The sequence below is a fragment of the Antechinus flavipes genome, chromosome 1 (genome assembly GCF_016432865.1).
Source record: "Antechinus flavipes isolate AdamAnt ecotype Samford, QLD, Australia chromosome 1, AdamAnt_v2, whole genome shotgun sequence".
Lineage (NCBI taxonomy): Eukaryota > Metazoa > Chordata > Mammalia > Dasyuromorphia > Dasyuridae > Antechinus > Antechinus flavipes.
In genome coordinates, this window is record NC_067398.1 from 216,406,407 (window position 1) to 216,430,196 (window position 23,790).

The 23,790-nt window shown below is 36.0% G+C and overlaps 1 protein-coding gene and 1 pseudogene across 1 annotated transcript in view; both read left to right on the forward strand.

Annotated features, from left to right (window-relative positions):
- Positions 1-219: 219 nt before the first annotated feature.
- Positions 220-630, forward strand: LOC127553684 (prefoldin subunit 4-like; annotated as a pseudogene).
- An 11,282-nt stretch (positions 631-11,912) lies between these two features.
- Positions 11,913-23,790, forward strand: part of GRAP (GRB2 related adaptor protein) — a 73,322-nt gene continuing 61,444 nt past the window's right edge. Inside the window, exon 1 of the mRNA XM_051996661.1 lies at positions 11,913-12,263. Coding sequence (XP_051852621.1) covers positions 12,186-12,263 — 78 coding nt within the window. The 5' untranslated portion in view covers positions 11,913-12,185. The remainder of the gene's footprint in view (positions 12,264-23,790) is intronic.

The window sequence follows — 23,790 nt, forward strand, 5'->3', positions numbered from 1 at the left end:
TCAGCATCTCATCATGACTATAATGCATCACTATATCAACTGAACTTGGGGATGGGAATCAATTCCTTCTCCCCTATATATATACATACATGTATGTATATAATAATTACAAATAAATATTAGGGAAGGAGGAAAGACAGCTGCACTTGGGGAAATCAGAAGAGTCATGAATAAGGTGGTACTTGAGGTACATTTTGAAGGAAGAAAAGGATTCCCAAGATGGTTTCCATCATGAAGAAGGCAGCTGCAGAAGATGTAAATGTTACCTTTGAATACAAACAAAAGATTAATACATTTGCACTGCCTACTAGTAGAATCACAGAACTGAAGGAAGAAATAGAAGTTAAAGAGAAATAGCTTCATAATATAGGAGATACTTCTGATGACATAATGATGATGGATGAAGATTCTTTAATGATTCCCTATCAAATTGGTTATGTTTTCATCAGCAGTTTTTTAGATGAAATCCAAGAAATGTAGGAAGAAGCTACAAAAAATTGCAAGATGAAACTGAAGCATTAAAATCCAGAGTTGATTCAACCTAATTTAGCTGATTTATTAGCCAATTTGAAAGTTCCATTACATATAAAATTTGGGAGCAACATAAACCTTGAAACAGATGACAGTTAAAAAGTTTCTAAATGTAATTTTAAAATTTGCTTTATAAATACAAATATTAGTAACAATGATTTTCTTTCTTCAGATGATGTTGAAATCAACATTTTTCTTTAAAAATTTCAGTCCTGATCTTAAAGAAAGGAAAGAGACCTGTATGTGCAAGAATGTTTGTGGCAGCCCTCTTTGTAGTGGCCAGAAATTGGAAACTGGGTAGATGCCCATCAATTGGAGAATGACTGAATAAATTGTGGTATATTATGGAATATTATTGTTCAGTAAGAAATGACCAACAGGATGATTTCAGAAAGGCCTGGAGAGACTTACACAAACTGATGCCGAGTGAAATGAGCAGGACCAGGAGATCATTGTATACTTCAACAACAATATTATATGATGACCAATTCTGATGGACCTGGCCATCTTCAGCAATGAGATGAACCAAATCAGTTTCAATGGAGCAGTAATGAACTGAACCAGCTACACCCAGAGAAAAAACTCTGCCAGATGACTAAGAACTATTACATTGAATTCCCAATCTCTATATTTTTGCCCGCCTGAATTTTTTGATTTCCTTCACAGGTTAATTGTAGAATATTTCAGAGTCCAATTCTTTTTATACAGCAAAATAATGGTTTGGACATGAATACTTATTTTGTATTTAATTTATAATTTAACATATTTAACATGTATTGGTCATCCTGCCATCTAGGGGAGGGAGTAAGGGGAAGAAGGGAAAAATTGGAACGAAAGGTTTGGCAATTGTCAATGTTGTAAAATTACCCGTGCATATAACTTGTAAATAAAAAACTATTAAAAATAAAAAAAAAATCAGTCCTCTCTTTAGTGGAAACTTGCTTATTTTCACATTTTACTTATTTTATATATGATGTATTTATTTATTGTGAGGCAATTGGGAGTTAAGTGACTTGCCCAGGATTATACAGTTAGAAAGTATTAGATTTCTGAGGTCAGATTTGAACTCAAGGTCCTCCTGACTCAAGAGTTGGTGCTCTATCCTTTGTGCCATCTATCTGATCCCCACATATCTTTTTTATTTTTTTAAAAAAGGAAAAGCCATACACCTATTTTGGAGATATCAAAATTAGTGTCCTGTTTATTAAATTCAATTTAAAAAAAGAAGAAAAGATTCACATGGAATCATGGAGGAAGTCTATTTTGTAGCTATCTTCTAAGTTTGAGGACAATCATGATGGTCCTCATGCACACTTCAAATTCCAGTTAAAATCCCACCTTCTATAGGAAACCTTTCCCAGTATGTCATAATCTTATAATCCATATCAACCTTTGTTGATAATTTTCTATTTATGTTGTGTATAGCTTGGTCATACATGATTGTTTTCATGTTATCGTGTTTTAATTATGAACTTCTTGAAGACAAGGACAATCTTTTGCCTTTCTTTGTATCCTCATCACTTAGCATAGTGTCTAGCACATAGTAGGTGAAGTTGTTCTTTCTTGTTCATTTTCAAAAAGAATCAGTGACATGCTCATTTAGTTATAAAACCTATCAATTCATTATAGGCATGAATGTCCCTGTCCAGGGTACTGTCAGATCACTTTCTTACCTGGCTGTATTGATAGAGACAGTACTTAAAAATCCATTCTTTTTTTTATTTAACTTATTTTATTCTGAACATTTCTGGAGTATAGTAGAATTTAAAAAAGATGATTACACATAAAAATGAAAATCTATTATGTAGAACTTTCTTTTAAAAATATAATAAAGTTACCATGTAATTCCCCCACTTCTTCCCTGCCCCATAATGTCTACCTTTAGAGAAGTGGTTGGTTGTTGTTCTTCATTCTTGAAACCAAAATCACATCACTATATTGGAGTGAAGTTACAGTGTATCTATCCAATATAAATTTGGAATGCTAGTCACAAGTTGGACGCAAATAGTCCATTTGAATATTTGGGGTAGATTCTCTAACTTCAAGCATATCATGGTTCTTCTGAGCCTCTGCTTTCCTCATAGAGTACAGCACCTTCTCTGATGAGGGCATGACATATTGGGTGGTCCTATGCCAGTATCTCCCATGACATGCAATCAATTTAAAAATTCTTAAGAAAGACCTTGAGAGGGTTTTTGTATCACTTTTCCTGACCCCCTTCTGAGTGATTGTCCTGTGTGAGTTCTCTACAAAATAGTGTTTTTGGCAAGCATACATTTGGCATTCGAATAATGTAGCCAGCCTAATGGAGTTGCATTCTCTCAGTAGAATATGAAGGCTTAACAGTTTAATTTGAGAAAGGATTTAAGTGTCTGGTATCTTATTCTGCCAGGTGATTTTCAGAATCTTCCTAGGACAATTCATCAAACGGAAGCTATTAATTTCACTGGCATGGGGTTGGCATACTGTCCAGGTTTTACAGACATATAGACATACATATAGATTAGCACAATGGTTCTGTTCATCTTCAGTTTGGCACTTAGTCTAATACCTCTCTTCTCCCACACTTTCCTTTGGAGCTTCCCAAACACTGATTAACTTGGGCAATGCATGTGTCAATTTCATTATCAATGTGTAGATCCCTGGAAAGTGTACTGCCAAGATAAGTGAACTCATCCATAGCATGCAAAACTTGTCCATTTGCTGTAATCTTGGTTGCACATATGGGTGATGTGGTACTAGCTGATGGAGTACCTCTATTTTCTTGGTATTAATTGGTAGGCCAAAATTAGCACAAACACCAGAGAATCAATCCATACTTTGTTGCATCTCAGCTTCAGAGGCTGCACTTTGGCCACAATCATCTGCAAATTAAAAAAATCATACACCAACATTCCTTCCACTTTAGTTTTGGCTTTCTTCCAGTCTTTTCAAATTGGCAAATTTACCAACAGAGTTGGCAGATGACCTTGATGCCATGTTTGTCTTCTTTGAGGGTGTTTAATGCTAAAAACATCATGCTAAAAAACATGGGAGCAAGCACAGAGCCTTGTTTCACTCCATCAGTGTGAAAGCTTGAGAGCATTGTCCATTGTCTAGAGCCCAGATAAGCATGATATCACGAAATTGTACAATACTGATGAACTTTTCTGGGCAACAAAATTTTGACATAATTTTCCATAAGCCCCTGCAAATTACAGTATCAAAGGCTTTTTGGTCAGGTTTACAAATGTTGTATACAGACCTCTGTTCTGTTCCTGGTATTCTTCCTGAAACTGTTGGACAGCAAACATCAAACTGTTCCTTAGCCCCTTTCAGGTAGATAACCTTCTTCCAGGTGTAGGATCAGCTTATTAAGAAGGACTGTGGCAAGAATCTTAGCAGTAATGACTAAGCAAGAGATATTCACCTCCTGTACTACCCTATGATTGTCACAGGGCAATTTATTCTTTTTATCTTTATAGAGATGGACAATGGAGTCATTCTTGAACTCCTGGGGCATAACCTCCTCTTGCTATACAATCTGAAAAATTTCAGTCATCTTTTGTATGAGCAATGGATCCCTACTCTGTAAGTCTCAGCTGGAACAGAATCAGCACCAAGTGCTTTGTCACATGAAAGGAGCCCGATGGCATTCAAAATCTCTTCTTCAGCTGGAATTTCAGCTAGGAAGGGATTGATTTCAACCTGAGGTAAACAATCAATGGCTTCAGCATTCATTGATGTTGGTTTGTTGAGAACACTATGGAACTGTTCAGTCTATCTCTTTACGATTATGTCCTTATCACTAATCAATGTGGCTCCATCAAGCTCTGAGTAGCTGAGATGTACTATAGATTTTTGGCCTATAAATATCCTTCAGTGCATCATAAAAGTGCTTTGGATTGTTACTATCTACATTTCATCTGTCTTCTTACAGAGTTAAGAATCCTGCATCTCTTTTAAGTTTCAACTCTGGTTTTGAAGTAAATGAATGCTATCTTTTTAGAAAAGGATGAACTAATGGAGGAGCTAGATAGTGTGGTGAATAGAGCACTGGTCTTGAAGTCAGGAGAACCGCAATTCAAACCAGCCTCAGACATTTAACATTTACTAGCAATATTATCCTGGGCAAGTCACTTAACCGCAATTACTGTGTGTATGTGTGTGTGTGTTTGTGTTTGTGTGTGTGTGTGTGTGTGTGAAAGAGTGAGAGCGAGAGAGAGAGAGAAAGAGAGAGAGAGAGAGAGAGACAGACAGACAGACAGACAGACAGACTATCCTGCTGGCATGCCCAGTGGAATTCTTGCTTTTTATTTAGCAACTTCTGAATTTCCTCATAATTTTCATCAAGCTAGTCTTGATGTTTGCAAGTGTTCTGACCCAGATGAGCAAATGCAGTGCTGTAACCCAAATCTATGAAAGCTGTCTACTCCTTTTCTGCTCCACTATTCCCAACTGTGTATTGGATTAATTTACCCTCAAAGTTAGTAACAAACTGTTTCCTCTCAGAGAAGCACTCTAATCTGTTCACATTTTAGGGCACTTTTTTTAGCCCCTTCATCACACCTGGAGGTGAGCAGTATGATTCTTAAAAGGCGCTCAGATATCCTGGGGGCTGTCAAATCCCACTGCTGCTTAAAGTGAGATGATGATCCTATGGCCTGGGCCACCTGTGTGTAGAGTCATGACTACAGCTCCCAGTATCCACATCTGCTGCTTTGTCACTTACCTGTCTTTACAGGACTTTGAGATAGATAGAAATGGTAAAATGATGTGGCTGATGTCTTTTGATTCACGTGTAAATTGGATTTGAGAGATGCAAAGTTATATGAAGTCATCAGTCTCATTCTCCCAGAGTCATCATTGTCCAATGATAGGACAGAGTCAAGATAACTAGTGAGGATTTGAGATATAGTAGATGACCTTGGTATCTTCAATGTCTAACCAAACTCTAAGGAGTCCATGGTGCCTGCTTCAGCTACCTTCATGGCTGTTGAAACAAATCATTCTTATCTGCCCATTTCACCAGGGGAAGTCTTCACATACTGTACCTCCCTAACTCATGGTAGGGTTTGAGACTTCTTGGTTATCCTCAACCTGCTTTAACCTGTCTGCTGAAATGGTTTTCTGGGCTATGGCTGCTGTGCATGCTATAGCTTCTTGGAGCCACAGGTGAGTTAGGTGGATCAGGTATCATACTAAACCTTACATCAGAGATACTAGTCTTCCTTAAACACACTTTACATCTCCATTAGAAAAATACATATATATGTTTGTTTATATGTTTTACATAAATATTTATGTATATGTAAATCTATTTAAGCATTCTATACATACTTTTATTTGTCAGTTCTTTCTCTGGATGCATATAAAGTCCTCCTTTACTGGTTCTTTGCGGTTAATTTGGGTATTTGTAATATTCAAAATGACTTATTTGCTCAAAGTTGTTCTTAAAACAAAATTGCTTTTTGTATGATGAAGAGATTCTAAAAAATAAAATTTGGTAGGAAGAAATAAAAGTAAAACTTCTGCATCAAAAAGAAAGAGCACCAAAAGGAGGATTAACTTGAGTCTGACCAATTGAATAGAATATAATAAGTTCCTTGAGTGGTTGAACAATGCAGGTGAAACATAACAAACCTAATTAATAGTCTTAAAAACTGCTTTATGTTCTTATTAGCCTCCCAACTGATTATAATCATAGTTATAAAGTGTCACAAAATTTGTTCCAATAATTTTGTTAATGTACTGTTTCTTTTATTTTTATCATTCCTTGACCAGCAGGATGAATACAGAGAGGACTGGCGAGACTTACATGAACTGATGCTAAGTGAAACGAGCAGAACCAGCAAACTCAACAATATATACCTCAACAATATTATATATTGTTATATATACCTCAACAATGATACTGTTTGAGGATGTATTCTGATGGAAGTGGATCTCTTCGATAAAGAGAGCTTTAATTGATCAAAGATGGACAGAAGCAGCTACACCCAAAGAAAGAACACTGGGAAGTGAATATAAACTGCTTGCATTTTTGTTTTTCTTCCCGGGTTATTTATACCTTCTGAATTTAATTCTCCCTGTACAACAAGAAAACTGTTCAGTTCTGCACACATATATTGTATCTAGGATATACTGTAACCTATTCAACATGTAAAGGACTGCTTGAAATCGGAACAGAATTGAATGCAAGGGATAATGCTGTAAAAAATTACCCTGGCATGGGTTCTATCAATAAAAAGTTATTAAAAAATATTTTTATCATTCCTGTGTGTGTGGGGGGGGAGGGGGAATAAATTGTAATAAAGTGTAATACAAACTTTTAAGTGCTACGTGAAATCTAGCTATTAGTTATTATTAACTATCCCAAATCTAATTCATATTGTACATTGAGGATCTTTGTTATTTCCCTCTCTTTTGAGGAGGCTTAATTTTAAGACAATGATTTTATTATAATTACTATCATCTCTAGAAAGTTGTAGAGGTTTGTTAATGAGCTACTAAATTTTATAATGGAAAGTCTAATCTTTCTAATTATAGGTTAGGTTTCTGAAAGCACTGAACTCAGTATACAGAACCCAGTGGCTGGATAGAGTATTAAGAAGGATAAGAGTGACCCAGGCAAACAATATCTCAAGGCTAGAAAGGAGTACTAAAAAATCCCCAAAAATACTACTTGAAAAAATAACCTTTCTAAATGCTGACTGCCCATTTTGTAACTTTCTCCTCTATGTCTCCACTCACTCTCCTTTTCCCCCACAAAACAACAACAACAACAACAACAACAACAAAACCAACAACCTATCGCATATTTTCTGATGGGACAAGTATGGAACAGATCGAAGGAAATAAGGGAGAGTGGGTCTCTATTCTACTAAATGGTAAGGCCAGGCTAGTCTCACAAGAAGACCTCTGTTGTTTCATATTTGATGGGAATTGAGAGACCTTGGATTGCCAATTTCCTGCATATCAATGCCTTGCAGCTATTTAGGGCTCCTCTCATTCCAGTGCATTTCTTGGTCAGTGGCTCAACCCTCATTGGAAAAAAAAAAAAACAGCCTATTATTAATCTTTTGGCTCCCAGATTTCCTAATTACTATCCTTCTCTACTGTCTTCAGAATCTCAAATCTTCCCCTCCATCCCCGGAAAATGCCCTTGATTTCTCTGAACAGTGAAAATTGGAAGATGTTTTAAACAGAAGCCCTCACAGTCTGTTTAGTTGTCAGATTGCCTATCCTCATCTACTACTGGAAGCATTGTAGTAGAGGCTTCATTTTTTTCCCTTGGGTTGTTGTGTTCTGAAGGGTCTCTAAAGCTTTTTAAGGATTTTAAAAACAAACGAACAAAACAACCCAAACTAATCCTTTTAAGTGATTTCAACAAAAACTTTCGCAGTCAACAAAGGCTTTTTGCATTCCTTAGTGTCTCTTTTTAGTAACTGGAACCCCTCAGGCCAAGGACTTTGTATGGCACAGAAGGGGAGGAATAGTTTTCAAATTGGAGTATTCTTAGTAACCGACATAGGCAGGCTGGAGCAGACTGACCAGCAGAGTTCCCAAGAATGCAGGAAGATCCCAAGGGCCCTGAGAATTTAGTCATGTGACTGGTTTGTTTGTTTTCACAAACAAACACAAGTGCTGCTTTTCTAAGTAGTTCCCTGGGGAAGACATTCAATTTTTCCAATGATGCAGCCATTGTTCCCAGAAAACTCAGAATCCCTTTTTGGGAACTATTCTCAGAGCCAGGTATGAGCCCCTCAAGGAAATAAGTCTCATGGCTATAATTATGTAACCATCCATCCTGGATTTTCTGAGAAAATTCCAATCTCAAATCTGTGATAATGCATAGTGATGGAGAGAATCCCAAGATTTAGAAGTAACTAAATTGGAGTTATGACACTTAATATATTATTGATTACTTAATTTAAATGTAAATGGTTACCAAGTAAGTTCAATTGTATGAATGTTTAGTGTTACATTTCAAATAAAGGATTTGCTGCAAAGGAATGTGGTCTAGCTATACCAGAGTTAAAACTATATTATAAAGCAGCAGTCATTAAAACCATTTGGCAGTGGCTAAGAAACAGTGGATCAGTGGAATAGGTTGGGTTCACAAGATGAAATGGTCAATGACTATAGTAATCTACTATTTGATAAACCAAAAGACTCTGGCTTCTGGGATCAAAACTCACTATTTGATAAAAAATTGCTGGAAAAACTGGAAATAAATATGGTAGAAACTAGACACTGACCATCTCACACCCTATACCAAGATAGGGTCAAAATGAATTTGTGATTTAGACATAAAGAGTGATACTAAAAGCAAAAAAATAGACAAGGGATAGTCTATCTATCAGATCTGTGAAAAAAGGGAGGAATTTATGACCAAGAATTATGAAATGCAAAATGGATAATTTTGATTACATCAAATTAAAATGTTTCTGTACAAACAAAACCAATATAGCCAAGATTAAAAGGGAAGCAGAAAGCTGGGAGAATAATTTTACATACAATGTTTCTGATAAAGGACTCATTTCTAAAATATATAGGGAATTGACTCAAATTTATACAAATATAAGATATTCCCCAATTGATAAAGGGTCAAATGATATGAACAAACAACTTTTAGATGAAGAAATTAAAGCCATTTCTAGTTATATGAAAAAAATAAAAAATGCAGGCGGACCAAAAATAGAGGGATTGGGAATGCTATGTAGTAGTTCATACACATTTCCCAGAGTTCTTTTGCTGGGTGTAGCTGGTTCAACTCATTACTGCTCTATTGGAATTGATTTGGTTCATCTTATTGTTGAAAAGAGTCATTTCCATCAGAATTGATCATCATATAGTATTGTTGTTGAAATATATAATGATCTCCTGGTCCTGCTCATTTCACTCAGCATCAGTTCATGTAAGACTTGGCTCTTCAACAGTGATGTGATTCAAGGAAATTCCAATAGACTTGTATTGGAAAGAGCCATCTGCATCCAGAGAGAGAACTATGGAGACTGAATATAGATCATATCATAGTATTTTCATCTTTTTGTTGTTGTTGTTGTTATTTGTTTGATTGTTTTTTCTTTCTTGATCTGATTTTTCTTGCACAGCATGATGAATATGGAAATATATTTAGAAGAATTGCACATGTTTAATCTAAATTGGATTGCTTATTGATTAGGGGAGGGAAGAGAGGGAAAGGAAGGGAGAAAAATTTGGAACACAAGGTTTTGTAAAGGTGAATGCTGAGAACTATCTTTACATAATTTGGAAAAATAAAAAGCTATTATAAAAAATAAAGCATTTGCCAAGAAGAGCTAATAATGTTACCATATTTATGGTCAATATGGATAAATGGAAAGAGAATAGGATTTGACATCAGAGAAACTATGTTTGAATTTCAACTCTGGCAGATACTGACTTTGAGCAGACCACCTAACCTCTGGGCCTTAGTTTCTTTATTTGTAAAGTAAGGGTAAAGACATGGTGATGAACCTTTTAACTCTAATCCAACATATATGCTATGGCTTAACTTCTGATCATCACTAATATTACCCAAACAAACATAAATAAAATTTAGATATTATAAACAAGTTTTTGTTGATGTCTATTTTATAACACCTGAATTTCCTCCAATACTCCTTTACTTTCTATAGAAAGATTCTACATATGATAAATATAAATGCTCACATTTGTTTAAAAAAAAAAGGAGGTACTTTGCACAACAATGGCTAGTGGCAGTATCCTTAACTAAAGAAGGGATGAAGATTATTTTAAAAGATAAGAAAGATAATTTTGACTGTGTAATATTTAAAAGCTTTTGGTTTCTAATTTTTTTTTAGTTAATAAAAATTAATTCCCCCCATCATATCTCCACTTTTGAAAAAAAAAGATAAAAAACTGTTATAACAGATAGTCATGATCAAGCAAAACAAATTATCTCATTGGATTTTCCAAATATGTGTTCATGTTTATTAATGTTCTCTTCTTACTTATCATTACTTATCATTCACTTTCCAATAATATCTCCTAGTCCATATAAGCATATATACATATAGAAAACATACATACATATATATTTGAACACAATTAGATATACCTACAAACGTAGTACATATATATATATGTGTGTGTGTTTGAGTGGCATATATATTCATACAAATAAAAATATATACACATACATACATACGCATGCACACACATTCTGAATCCATTATCTCTGTCAAAAGGTGGATAGCATGTTTCAGCATCTATCCTTTGGAAGCATGGCTAGTCATTACATTGATCAGATTTTTATGGCCAAAGCTTTAGCACAAAATCAATGCAACTAGAATTAGAAGAGGAGTGGTTAATTGACAGAAGATCTTTACAGCAAATGTCTAAGATAAGGATCCTATATACAACAAACAGCCAATTGACAAGCTATGTAAGAGCAAGAATCATTCTTTATTAGATAAATGGTTAAAGGAAATGAATAGGTAGTTTTGAAAATGTAAGCTATTAACAAGCCTATGAAAGAATTGTTCCAAATCACATAAATTAAAACAATTTTAAGGTTTTACCTCATGGCCATTGGAATAGTAAAAACAGAAAAAGACAAAGATGATTAAATTGTGAAGGGCAAATGAGAAGATAGGCAACCTTATGTACTATTGCTCCAACCATCCCTGACAACAATTTGGAATTAGACTAAAAAAAAATCCAACCCTCCCTACTAAGCTGTATATATTCTCTGACCCAATAATAGCCATATATGACTAAGAGGTCAAAGATAGAAGGAAAATTTTTATATATATATATATATATATATATATATATATATATATATGTATATTCACACACAGACTCAGACACTCACATCCTAAACTAGGACCTTTCCTGGACTAGTTTCTTTTTTGTGGTCCCAGAAACTCAAAAAGGTAACTCTCTGGGACAATACTCTCTAATACTAGAGGTCAGTCTCCTCTGTCTCAGAGGCGGTGTAGTGTGATGCAAAGAACGCTGATCTAGGCTTTAGAAGACTAGTTTTAAAACTCAATTACTTAGCTAGCTATGTGATTTTGGACTACTCATTTACTCTCTGGGATTCAGTTTCCCTATCTGTAAAGTAGGAATACATACTTTCTTTATCTCATAGGGTGTGAGGACTAAATGAGGTAAAAAATATAAGCTGCTAGATATCTGAATTATTACTATTACTACTATTATTACTGTTGCTGCTACTGCTGCTACTATTACTCTGATGGTTCTGAGACTACTGCTTTTAGCAGCCACGGTTGCTTTACAGCCAGGTGATATCTTCCTTTCCCCCACATATAACACATCAGTGGCTTCCTGTTTCTCTCCTGGTGAGGGACAGTTTCCATCTCCTCTACAAAAGAACACATGCACACACACGTGCACACACACACAAAACTCCTCTACCGGAGGAAGCAGGAAACCAGTGTCATTGTCACTTCAAACTGAATCTTTGGGATTGAGGAGAGGCTACAAAGGATCTGGAAAGTGGGATTGTTTAAGGAACCCAGACCCTGCAAGGTCCCTTGAGGATCCCTCGTGGTCTGAGCCCAGAAGGGCTGTGGAGAGGACCTACGGGCAGTATCTATTTCTTTACCCTATTACAGATTTGAGTGACCAAGTGAGGTGGAGAATTCACCTGATTGACTGGGATGGAGTCTGTGGCCTTGTACAGCTTCCAGGCCACTGAAAATGATGAGCTGGCCTTTAACAAAGGTGACACACTGAAGGTAAGGTGGGATTGTTGTTGGACTAGGAAGAAGGGACTGTGATGCTAGTGGTTTAGGAGTTCTTGGATCCTCACAGGGAAGATGCTGAGGAACTGGGTTAGAGCTTCCAAGTTAGAATCGAGGCTTTGAGAACTTAGGGATATTTGGATTTTGAATACTGCCTTGCCATATGGTGCAGTAGAAGAAGCCTTGATTTATTCAGAATTCATGAGTTCTGGTACAACTCTATTACTAACTGGTCATGAGACTCTCTGTAAGTCACTTCCATTCCCTAGATCCCTGCAACTTCATTAATAACATGATAGGATTGAACAAGATAGTATCTGAGGTTCTTCTCACTTCTGAAATTCTACAAATCTATAACTTGATTTGGAGAAAGGAGCTACTACTGGATTAGGGTGTGATATCATGAAAGATCTTAGAGACCATCTAGTCCATTTTGCAGATAAGGAAACTGAGGCCCAAGAAAGCTTGCCCAATGTCCCCTAAGAAGTAAGTGACAGAGTTGTGATTTAAGGTAGTCTCTAAATCTAAGACTGAAGGGAGGTATATGTCTTCTCTGTTAGAATTTCAGCTTCTTGAACTTTTCTATATGTATTCTTAGTGCTAATCACAATACAGATAGTAAACATTTAATGTTTCATTCATTTGGATGCTATTGGTAAGAGAGATGCTAAAAACTATTGTTCAGTCATTTCAGTTGTGTCCTATTCTTTGTGATTCCATTTAGGGCATTCTTGGCAAAAATACTAGAGTAGTTTGCTATTTCCTTCTCCAGTTTATTTTACAGCTGAGGAAATCAAGGCAACTAGTGGTACATGACTTGCTTAAGGTCACACAGATAATAAGTATCTGAGACCTGATTTGAACTCAGAAGAGTCTTTCTGATTCTTAGTCCAGATATGCACACATAGCTGTCCCTGCTAAAAACTAGGATCTAAGCACTAACCTTAGATTTTGGAATGCAGTGGAGGATAAGAGTTACATTTCAGAGGTAGATAGACAGAAACATTAGTTTCTGCCCTCAGACTCAGAAGTATCTGGATCAATCTTGACTGAACTGCCCAAACTAAACTGTTGTATACTAATCTATAGTCTGTATCTCTGCCCAGTTGTTATCAAAATTGCTGATTTCGCGACCATTTTTTGATGTCACTTGAAAAGATTTCAGCAAATGGGAGCCATCAGGATTTAAGAAGAGAATTAGAAAGTTCTCCAAAAAGTCTTTGGGCTTCCTTCTTAGGCTACAGGAGAAGTAAGCTTTCCTAGATTGTTTGGGACCACATACAGAATCATATGCCTTCTTCCCATTCGTTATATTCCTTAGGAGGCTGAGTATTTACTGGGCAGGGTGAATTGTGAATTTTCTTAGGATTGATCTACTTCCCAAACTGGGCCACCATTCAATCTGTTAGTAAACAAAATTCTTCTCACAGCCTCGTAACAACCCTGTTATTATTCTCATTTAACAGGCTTATAGACTTACATATGGTCACGTTAAGAGATAGAATAGGAATTTGAACACAAATCTTTTTTTTTTAATTTCATGAATTTCTTCTTTTTTATTAAAACTTTTTATTTTCAAAACATATGCACAGTTACTTTTTCAACATTGATATTTGCATAGCTTTGTGTTCCACATTTTCCCATTCTTCCCCCTACCTCCTCCCCTAGATGGCAAGTAATCCAATATATGTTATATATGCTAAAATATATGTTAAACCCAATATATGTACATATTTGTACAATTATTTTGCTGCACAAGAAAGGTCATAACAAAAAAGGAAATAAAATGAATAAGAAAACAAAATGCAAATAACAACAACAAAAAGTGAGAATGTTATGTTATGATCCATTCTCAGTTCCCACAGTCCTCTCTCTGCGTGTAGATGGCTCTCTTCATCACAAGACCATTGAAAATGGCCTCAATCATCTCATTGTTGGAAAGAGCCATGTCCATCAGAACTGATTGTTGTATAATATTGTTGTTGCTGTGTACAATGATCTCCTGGTTCTGCTCATTTCACTTAGCATTAGTAAGTCTCTCCAGGTCTCTCTAAAATCATCCTGCTGATTGTTTCTTATAAAACAATAATATTCTATAACATTCATATACCTTAACTTATTCAGCCATTCTCCAAATAGTCATCCACTCAGTTTTCAGTTTCTTGCCACTAAGAAAAGGGCTGCCATAAACATTTTTGCACATGGAACATCAATCTTTTAGACTTTAGGTCCAGCACTCTATTCACTACTCTATATTGCTTCTCTGATCTTAATTCACTAAAGATCAATTTCAGAAAAGGGAAGCTACTTATTTTTATGACATAGATATAGGCAGAATAAATTTAGTTGTTGTAGCTAAATTTTATGGATAATAATCAGGTTGATGATTTCTTTTGTTATATTACATGGGACATGGGACACATGTAACACAGTGGATGGAACTCCAGACCTAAAGTTAGGAAGAAAAGAAATAAGTATTTATTATGTGTCTACTATGTTCCATAGCCCTATATTAAGTATTTTACAAATAGTAAATGTCTGATGTCAGATTTGAATTTAGCTTTTCCTGATTCTAGACTCCGGACTCTATTTATTGCATCTTCTAGCTGTTTCTAAAAGTAAGATATGAATTCAAATCATGCCTTAGATAACTTCACTAGCTTTGTGATTCTGGCTAAATTGGTTTCCTCATCTATAAAATGGGGGTGATAATCTCTCAGGGTTGTTGTAAAGCTCAAAAAAGATATTTTGTTCAGTGCTTTACAAGCCTAGTAACTAAGTAAGCTTTACAAGCCTTAAAGTGCTATATAAAAGCTAGCTCTTACTGTTACACACACCTGGGACTGATGTCAGTGCTTGAAACCCACTCTAGTACTTTCTTTTGTCTTGGCTTTCATGAACCTTATAACTGGCTTTGGACCAAAAGAAATTCAATCCTAGCCTTAATTTTAATAAGGAGCAGAGATTTTCATTCCTTAGTGAGAGAGGAAGCTAATTTTCCCTGAAAGAGAAAGCCCAGTGACTTATAATCACACTGAGCCAATAGCTAGTAGTGGGATTCAAGGATCTTTCCCAAGAGCAGTTTGATCAAGTGGGACAGGGGACTTTAGCTAAGAAAGAAAGGCTGAAGAAATCTTTTTTACTTCAAAATTCTGCCTTGCTTAGCTCATATAGAATCATAAATTAAGCTAGGAAAGATCTTAGAAGTTGTTTATTCCAACCCCTTCTTTTTCACAAATGAGGAAATTGAGGTCCAGAAAAGTCAAAGTCACAAAAGTAGTAAGTAGCAGAATCAGGATCTCAACCCAGTTCCTAGCTCTCTAAATCCCATACTCTCTCCACTACAATTCTCTGCTTTGCCTCCAACTCTGGCTTCATCTTTTTATCTTCTGCCCATGCTTCCTGTCAGATATTCCAGGCTGGAGAGAAAGTTGAACTACTCAGGTAGGGGTTAGAAGTGATAATCCCTAAGGTCCTTTTGGCTCTGAGATTCTCTGATTTTAGAATGATTTCTCCTGTTAGGCCTGAGTGCAACACCTAGAAAATCTCTTTTGGGAAAATAGAAGCCAGTTTTTTCCCAGTTGAGATCTGTCATGAATATAAACCCACTAGCGAGCTAGACAAGAGGGGAAATTGGGGATATTTATACTTCATGGCTTTCCCCAACTTGACAGATTGGAGTAAAAGTTAATTTAGAGCTTTCTCATATCTGGTTAGGTGGAAATTCCCCTCCAGTCTTGCCTACTTTACCACATGAAACAATAGCTCTGTGGGTGGCACTTCTGGCCACACCTGTGTGCAGGAACACACACACTCAGAAAAATAGAGAAGCATAGTCTCACAAGTATGCAGAATAAGAATTTTCGAGCTGGAAGGCATCTCAGTAGCCTTTTCGTCCACCCACACTGCAAATGAGTCTTCCTGACAACTTGACAATTGGATATTGAACCTCTGTCTGAAGATCTCTCAAGAGGGAGAGCATACCCAAGGCAGCTCGTTCCATTCTGGGATGACTTTAATTTTTGTTTCTTTGCAATTTCCACCCAGTGACACTGCCTTTATTATCTGGAATCAAACAGGTCAAATCTATCACAACATTTCAAATATTTGAAGGAAGCTATGAATTCAGAGGCAGCTAATGGCTCAGTGAATGGAATGTTGAGCCTGGAGTCAAGAAGACCTGAGTTCAAACGTGACCTTAGACAGTAGTTGTGTGATACTAGTCAAGTCACATAACCTCTGTTTGCCTTAATCTACTAGAGAAGGAAATGGCAAACCACTTCAGTATCTTTGTGAGAAAACCCCATAGACATATGGTTCACAGGGTCATCAAGATTCGGACATGGCTGAACAACAGCAACAATCATGTCTTGTCTTTTCTAGGCTAACTATTCCCATTTCCTTCAACTGATCAGACAGAGAGATGTGCACAGACTGGTATACATTCAGCATATTAATACCTATAGATACATATAAACAGTATATATATCACACAGGTACAAACATCCTTATCCTCCCCTCTTCAACATGTAGCACATGATCTAACACACTCAGTATAAAACATACTGCTGCTATATCCCCACATAAACACATATATTTTCTCATAATATAATTTTTTTGACTTTTCTATCCAAAGTATTGCAATTGCTTTGAATATCATATTATTTTTAACCAAGTGCTCAAAAACTAATTAATACTCTGACATACTTTACAATGACTACCTCTCTCCACCCCCTTGTTCTTTTCAGTTCCTGTTTGCCTAATTCTTGTCAGCAGAACAATGGAAAATCCATCTATGAATAAACAAGTCCTTAGCTGGCTTCAAAGAGCTGAGTCCTTTCCTCTCAGTGACATGTTGGCTTTATGCTGCTCATGAGCAGGGATTTCAATACTTTAGGTTTATTCCCCAGCTGTGGTCTAGTCCTGGTTTCTAATTAGGGATAGAGTGCAGATAAAAAGACCTGAGTGTGAACCTTTTTTCTAAGCTTCTTAGCTGTGTGACCATAGACAAATCGCTTAAATTCTCTGAATCTCAGCCTTTTCTCCCTATCTGTAAAAGAGGAATAATAATACTTAAAAAGTTTGTTATGAAGCTCAAGTGAGATAATGCAAACTTTGATTTATTATATAAATTTGATGAAAAACTATTATGTGCCAGGCTCTAAAAATACAAAGTCAAAAAAAAAATAGTTCCTTCCCTTAGGGGCTTATATTGACCTGGGAGGTAGGGGATAATATATATTTTGGGGTTACAGGTTTCAAAAGAAATGTGAGATGAGCAAATTTATTAAGATTATTTTTTTAAATGAATGAATATTTATTTATTTTTAAAATTTTCAATGCTATTTTATTTTTCCAAATACATATAAATGTAGTTTTCAACATTCATTTTTGTAAGACTTTGTGTTCCAAAATTTTCTCCCCGCTTTACCTCCTCCCCAAGACAACAAGCAATCTGATATAGGTTAAATATGTGTGCTTCTTTTAAAAGTATTTCTAAATTTTCATGTGCTAGAAAAATCAGATCAAAAGGGAAAAAACCATGAGAAAGAAACAAACAAAAGGTGAAAATATTATGCTTCAATCCATATTCAACCTCCATAGTTCTCTCTCTAGATATGAATGGCATTTTCCATCCCAGGTCTATTCAATTGTCTTGAATTGCCTTGAATCACTGAATTATTGAGAAGAGCGAAGTCCACCACAAATGATCATCACATAATCTTATTGCTACTGTGTACAATGTTTTCTTGGCTCTGCTCCCTTCACTTAGCATCAGTTCATGCAAGTCTTTCCAGGCTTTTTTGAAATCAAGAAACTGTTCTCATCATTTCTAATAAAACAATAATATTCTGTCACATTTATATACCATAACTTATTCAGCCATTCTCCAGTTGATGAGTATCCTTCAGTTTCTTGTTCCTTGTCTCTACAAAAAGAGCTGCTACAAACATTTTTGCACATATAGGTCTTTCCCCCTCTTTTATTATCTCTTTGAGATACAGACCTAGTAGTGACACTGCTGGATCAAAGGCATACAGACTATTTGTGTGTGTGGAAGAGCCTCCCAACCTTGTATTGATCTGTTCAGCCCTAGTCAGACACTCTTGATCTTATCCTTGACATAATGATGTAGTTTTGGCCTTTTTTAAGAACCAAGAACAATAACCAACCAACTGAAGCAGTATACATTTGCAGGTTACAGGGAAAAACTAGCATCTGGGAGAGATTTTAAAAAGCCTTGTAGTACTTAAGCCATATCTTAAATAAAGCTAGGGATTCTGAGAGGCAGAGTTGAGGTGGGAATACATTATATTATAAAGTATATATATTATATAGTATAAAGAATGAGCAAAGGTACAGTGGCCAGAGATGGAAATATTTTCCATGAGGAAAATGTAGGCTGTAGAAAGACTGAAAGAGAGAAAGGGGAAAGATGTCTATAAAAACATATTGGAAGGTTTTTAAAAATCATTGCTATCTTTTGCTTTTATTCACTTATATTTTTAAATGTTTACCCTTTCTACTCCCTCCAGAGAACCACCTTTTAAAAATTTAAATTATTTTTATTTTTAATAGTATTTTGGTTTTTTCTCCAATTACATTTAAAGACAAATTTTAACATTCATGTAAATTTTTTTTGAATTTCAAATTCTTTCCCTCCCTCATGTAGAACCATCTTTCATAACAAAGAATTTTTAAGAACAGGGTAAAGGGACTTAGGTGAACACATTGTGCCTATGTGGTACAGTGAATAGAATGCCAGGCCAGAGCTCATCTTCCTGAACTCAAATCTAGCCTCAGACATTTACTAGCTTGTGACCCTGGGCATAGTTTCTCATTTGTAAAATAAGCCAGAGAAGTATATGACAAAAAGAGGGGAAGAATCAATTCAGCAAAACTAACTAACCCACAGACAGAGTCTGAGATTTCTTGCAGTACTACATCCATAATCTCCCAACTCTTCAAAGATGGGAGGGAAGTGTTTTCTAATATGGTGCTTGTTTCTATTGTTTATGTTGTCCTTGTTCTTTCTGCTCCCTTTGTTGTAGACTTCGTGTATATAATTTCCCTGGATTTGCTTAGTTCACTTTGCAATCAATTCAAGCTTCCCCAGCTTCTCTGTATTCATCATAATCATAATTTCTTAACAGTAATAGTAGTATTTCGTTACATTCATGAGCTGTCATATGGTTAGTCATTTCCAAATTGATGGGCACCTGCTTTGTTCCCAGTTCTTTGTTCCCGAAAAGTGCTGCTAATAATTATTTTGGTGGAGATGACAATTTTCTTTTTGACATTGACCTCTTTGAGAGTAAATACCTTGCAGAGAAATCTCTGGGATAAAAGGTATTGATTTTTTACTCACTTTCTTAGCATGATTCCAAATTGCTTTCTGGAATGGTGGAACCAATTCATATCTCTGTGGAGGATTTAAAAAGCCAAACAGAGGCATTTATGCTTCATCTTAGGGGCAACAGGGAGCCACTGGAACTTTTTGAGCAGGGTAGCAACATGGTAAGACTTGTGTTTCAAGAATATCCACTTGGTAGCTATCTGGAGGCAGAATTGGAGAAGGGAGAGGCTGGAATCTGGGAGTCTAATTAGGAAGCTATTGCAATAGTATGGGAAAGAAATTAGGAGGGCCTAAACTAGGGTGGTGGCCATGAGAAAAGAGAGAATGGAGAGATTTAAGATATGTTGTGGAGGTACTTTAGACAAACCTCCTCAAACCCTCCAACCCTATTTCCCCCAATCTGTTTTACCTTTGCAACATCTTTCAAATCTAAGCCTTCTTTCTTTTGATACTTCCATCACTATGGTTCTCATTATGCCATGCTTGAACTATTGCAATAGTCTGCTAGTGGGTTTCCTTGCTTGAAGTCTTTTCTCAATCTAGTTCACCCTTCATTTTGCTACCAAAATGATTTTCCCAAGGTGCAGAAGTGAATGGGGCTCTAGGTTTAGATTTAGGATGGCCTGAGTTCAAATTTGGCTTCTGATATTTATTAACTAACTTTGCCTCAGTTTCCTCATTAGTAATATGGTATAATAATAGGGTTGTTGTGAGGATAAAATAATATTTGTAAAGTGCTTAGCACAATGCCTGGCATATAGTAGATCATTAATAAATGTTTATTTCCTTCCTGGACTAGTGATTTCATTCATCTAGGAAATTCCTGAGATTTAAACTCAGGTCTGCTTGATCCAAGGCCAGTTCTCTATCACCTGATGCCTCTCTTTGAATTAGGTTCAAACAAACAATGGATCCAAAGAAAACATAGATACTCAAGCATGAATCAGAGGATGATTAGAGTAAGAGGTTAATTCAGTACGAGGGAGAGACCTGAAAAGGCTTGCTATTCAAATAGCCAAGAGGATAGGAAGGAGTCTGAGATTCTTAGAACCAGTAGAGAGATAAAATAATAGGAAGAAAAACTCAGTCTGGACCAGGAAAAAAGCACATTAGAACAAAAAGAGAATCTAAATTCCTAAGAAGATCAGGCAGGAAGAAACTGATATCCAATGAGTTGGGACATCTAAGCTGAATTTTCAATTGTCTGAAAATGGATGACATTCTGGTGGCTGGATAGAGATCCTTTTCAGAGGAATTTCAATAAGTCTTGTTTCCTCACATGGACCAGTTGGATTCTTTGACCATTCTGTTTAATTGGAATTGCTGACAAAGGAATTCCTTTTGCTTTCAAGAATGACTTGACAGTATGTTGCAGAGTGACTCTCATAGGAAAAGCAAAATTGACTGGGAGGACAGGGAAAGAGATATGAATGATAAATGGAGTAGAGACTGCATTCCTGAGCCTATAGTCACAGAAGGAGTCCCAAGTTCTGGGATTTGGAAGCGGGGATGGACAGGTATCATGGTACAGACAAGATCATCATTAAGGAACAGGGAGGTCTGCCCTCAACCTGCTGTGGTGGGGACCCAGGTCTTTGCTTATCACATTATAGCCGGAGTTCTAGACCCCCCCAAAAAAGATCCAATTGAATCTGACAAATATTTATGAGAAATAACCTGGCAGAGTGGAAAGAGAACTGGGCCCAGATTAAAATGTAATTGGTATATGTTTAACAAAATAAACAACAATACACTATTACATAGATAAAACTAATTTGTGGTTTTCTAAGTCAGTTTGCTGTCCACAAGAATTTGTTTCTATTCAAGTTTGGCATCATTGCTTGAAACTCTTAGAAACTTAGAAAAGGTACTGATTTACATTAGTAAAGGAAGTTTCTTCACCAGGGAATTCCCTATCTCAGTGAAAATACAGGTCAAGTTCCTCTCTTCAAAGTTGTGTCAGTCACAAGTGGTACTGGAAAAAAAAAAAGACCAAAAAAAAAAAAAAAGAAAGAAAAAGAAAAGGAAAGGAAGGAAGAAAGAAGTTGAAAGAAAAAAGGAAGCACAGGCAGCAAAATAAATTTTACACTTATGGATATAATGAGTAACTCATCAAGGCTATTTGAGAATTTATAGACCTCAGTGATGACATGCAGGAGGAAAATGGTGCTCTTGCCCCAATTCTTGGTTTTTAGTTGCTTTTCCAGAAGCACTGGTAATCTTCCTTCCTCTCTTAGCCAGATTCCATAGTATGCATCAAGATACATTTACAATAGACTTTGATCTATGATTAACACCATGACTAATTTTATGGTCCAGCTTACAGACAGGATGAGAATTTAATATATATCTTGAATTAGTGACTCTTTTGGAAGCCAATGATCAGATCAGGGAAATAGAGATGTTTCTTTGGAGGAAAGGAGAAGATTCTATAGAAGAGTATTGGAGCCAAAGATGATTAAATTTTCGGAGTGAGCATTTGTACCTTGGAATAATAACCAGTATGATTATTTATTGTTTTGTTGATTTTTAGACTTAAGAAAGTATAAACAATTAGTAGTTAATAAAAATCAAATTTAAAAGTGTGTAGCTATCTGCTTCCCCAACCCTTGCCATCCTGCTCCCTCAGTCCTCAGTCTATTTGTTGCATTTGCCAGTATATAGCTTTAATGACCCAAGTATTACCTTCAAGACCTTTTCTGGTTGGCGCCGTAGGGCAGAACAGGAGTAATGGACAGACATAGCAGAAGTAGGTTTTCATTCACTGTAAGGACAATTTCCTGAACAAATCAGAGCAGAAAAGGCTGCCTCATGAGATAAGTTCTACACCATTGTGGGTCTTAAATGGAGGTTGGATAACCATTTGGAGATATTATAAAGGGAAGTCTTTACTTTAGGAAGCTTATATTAAGCATCTGCTATATGCTAGGTATTAAGAATAGAGGATTAAAAACAGCCTTTCCCTTTATCATTGTTACATTCTACTAGGGAAGAAACAATACACAGATAAATCAATACAAAATATATAGAAAATAAATAGGAAATAATTGGAAGAAATCCAACAGTAGGATTATAATGGAATTTAACTGAACCTTGACAAAGTTAGGATCTGAAAGGGGAGAAGGAGAGAGAGAGAATTTCAGATCTATGCAAAGATGTGGAGATAGGAATAGAATGTAAAGTGCCTAGATCAGGGCTGGGCTCACACATTACCCTTACATTCTATCCTCAAGTTTACATTCTATGGCTATATCATCACATAAGGGTACAGTCAATCGGCACGTATGGGCTCTTCAGGAGGGGAATCATAGCTCTGGTATGAGGGCTGCAGAGTCCTTTTCATCTTACTTTGGTGTCCTCTTGCTACCCAGCTTGTGACTCCCTTAGGTAAGATAGGAAGGTATTTACTCCAAGTATGTGAAGACTTACTGAGTGGAATAGATGGATGTGAATATATATATATATTTTATATATATATGTATATGTGTATATATATATATATATATACACACATACACACACATATGTATATATTTATATATGTAGATTTATCTATCTATCTATATCTATCTATATATATAGATCTATCTATCTATCTATGTATGTATATCTATCTATCTATCTATCTATCTATCTATCTATCTATCTATCTATCTATATTTTCAATAGGCCTCTGCTAAAGCAGAAGGGAAGGAACAGTGAGGGATCAGAGGCTGTGGAGCTTGGTTAGATATTGAAGATGTTTGCTATCCACTTCATGCAGAGATACTGCCAGTTGTCTTAACTTTTATCTTGCTATTAGATTTCAGTGACTCTGAAAGAGAGTGAACCTGATTGATTTTTTTGGAACTTTGCTTCATGTAAATCTAATTTCTTCTCAGAGTTCAAAACAATCAGTAGCCAGATGGATCAGTGATTTTTTCTGGGGACTATCCAGTTAATCAATCAATCAACAATCATTTATTAATAAATTACTATGTGTTAGGCACTGTTTTAAGTGTGCATAAAGACAAAAACAAAATAATCTCTGTCTTCAAGGAGCTTATATTTTAACAATGTAGACAATGGGTACAGAGGGTATATACATATATACATAGGACAATGGGGCATGACCCCAATGCTGGAACATTTATTCTTCGCATTGGGAAATTGGGTTTTCAAAAG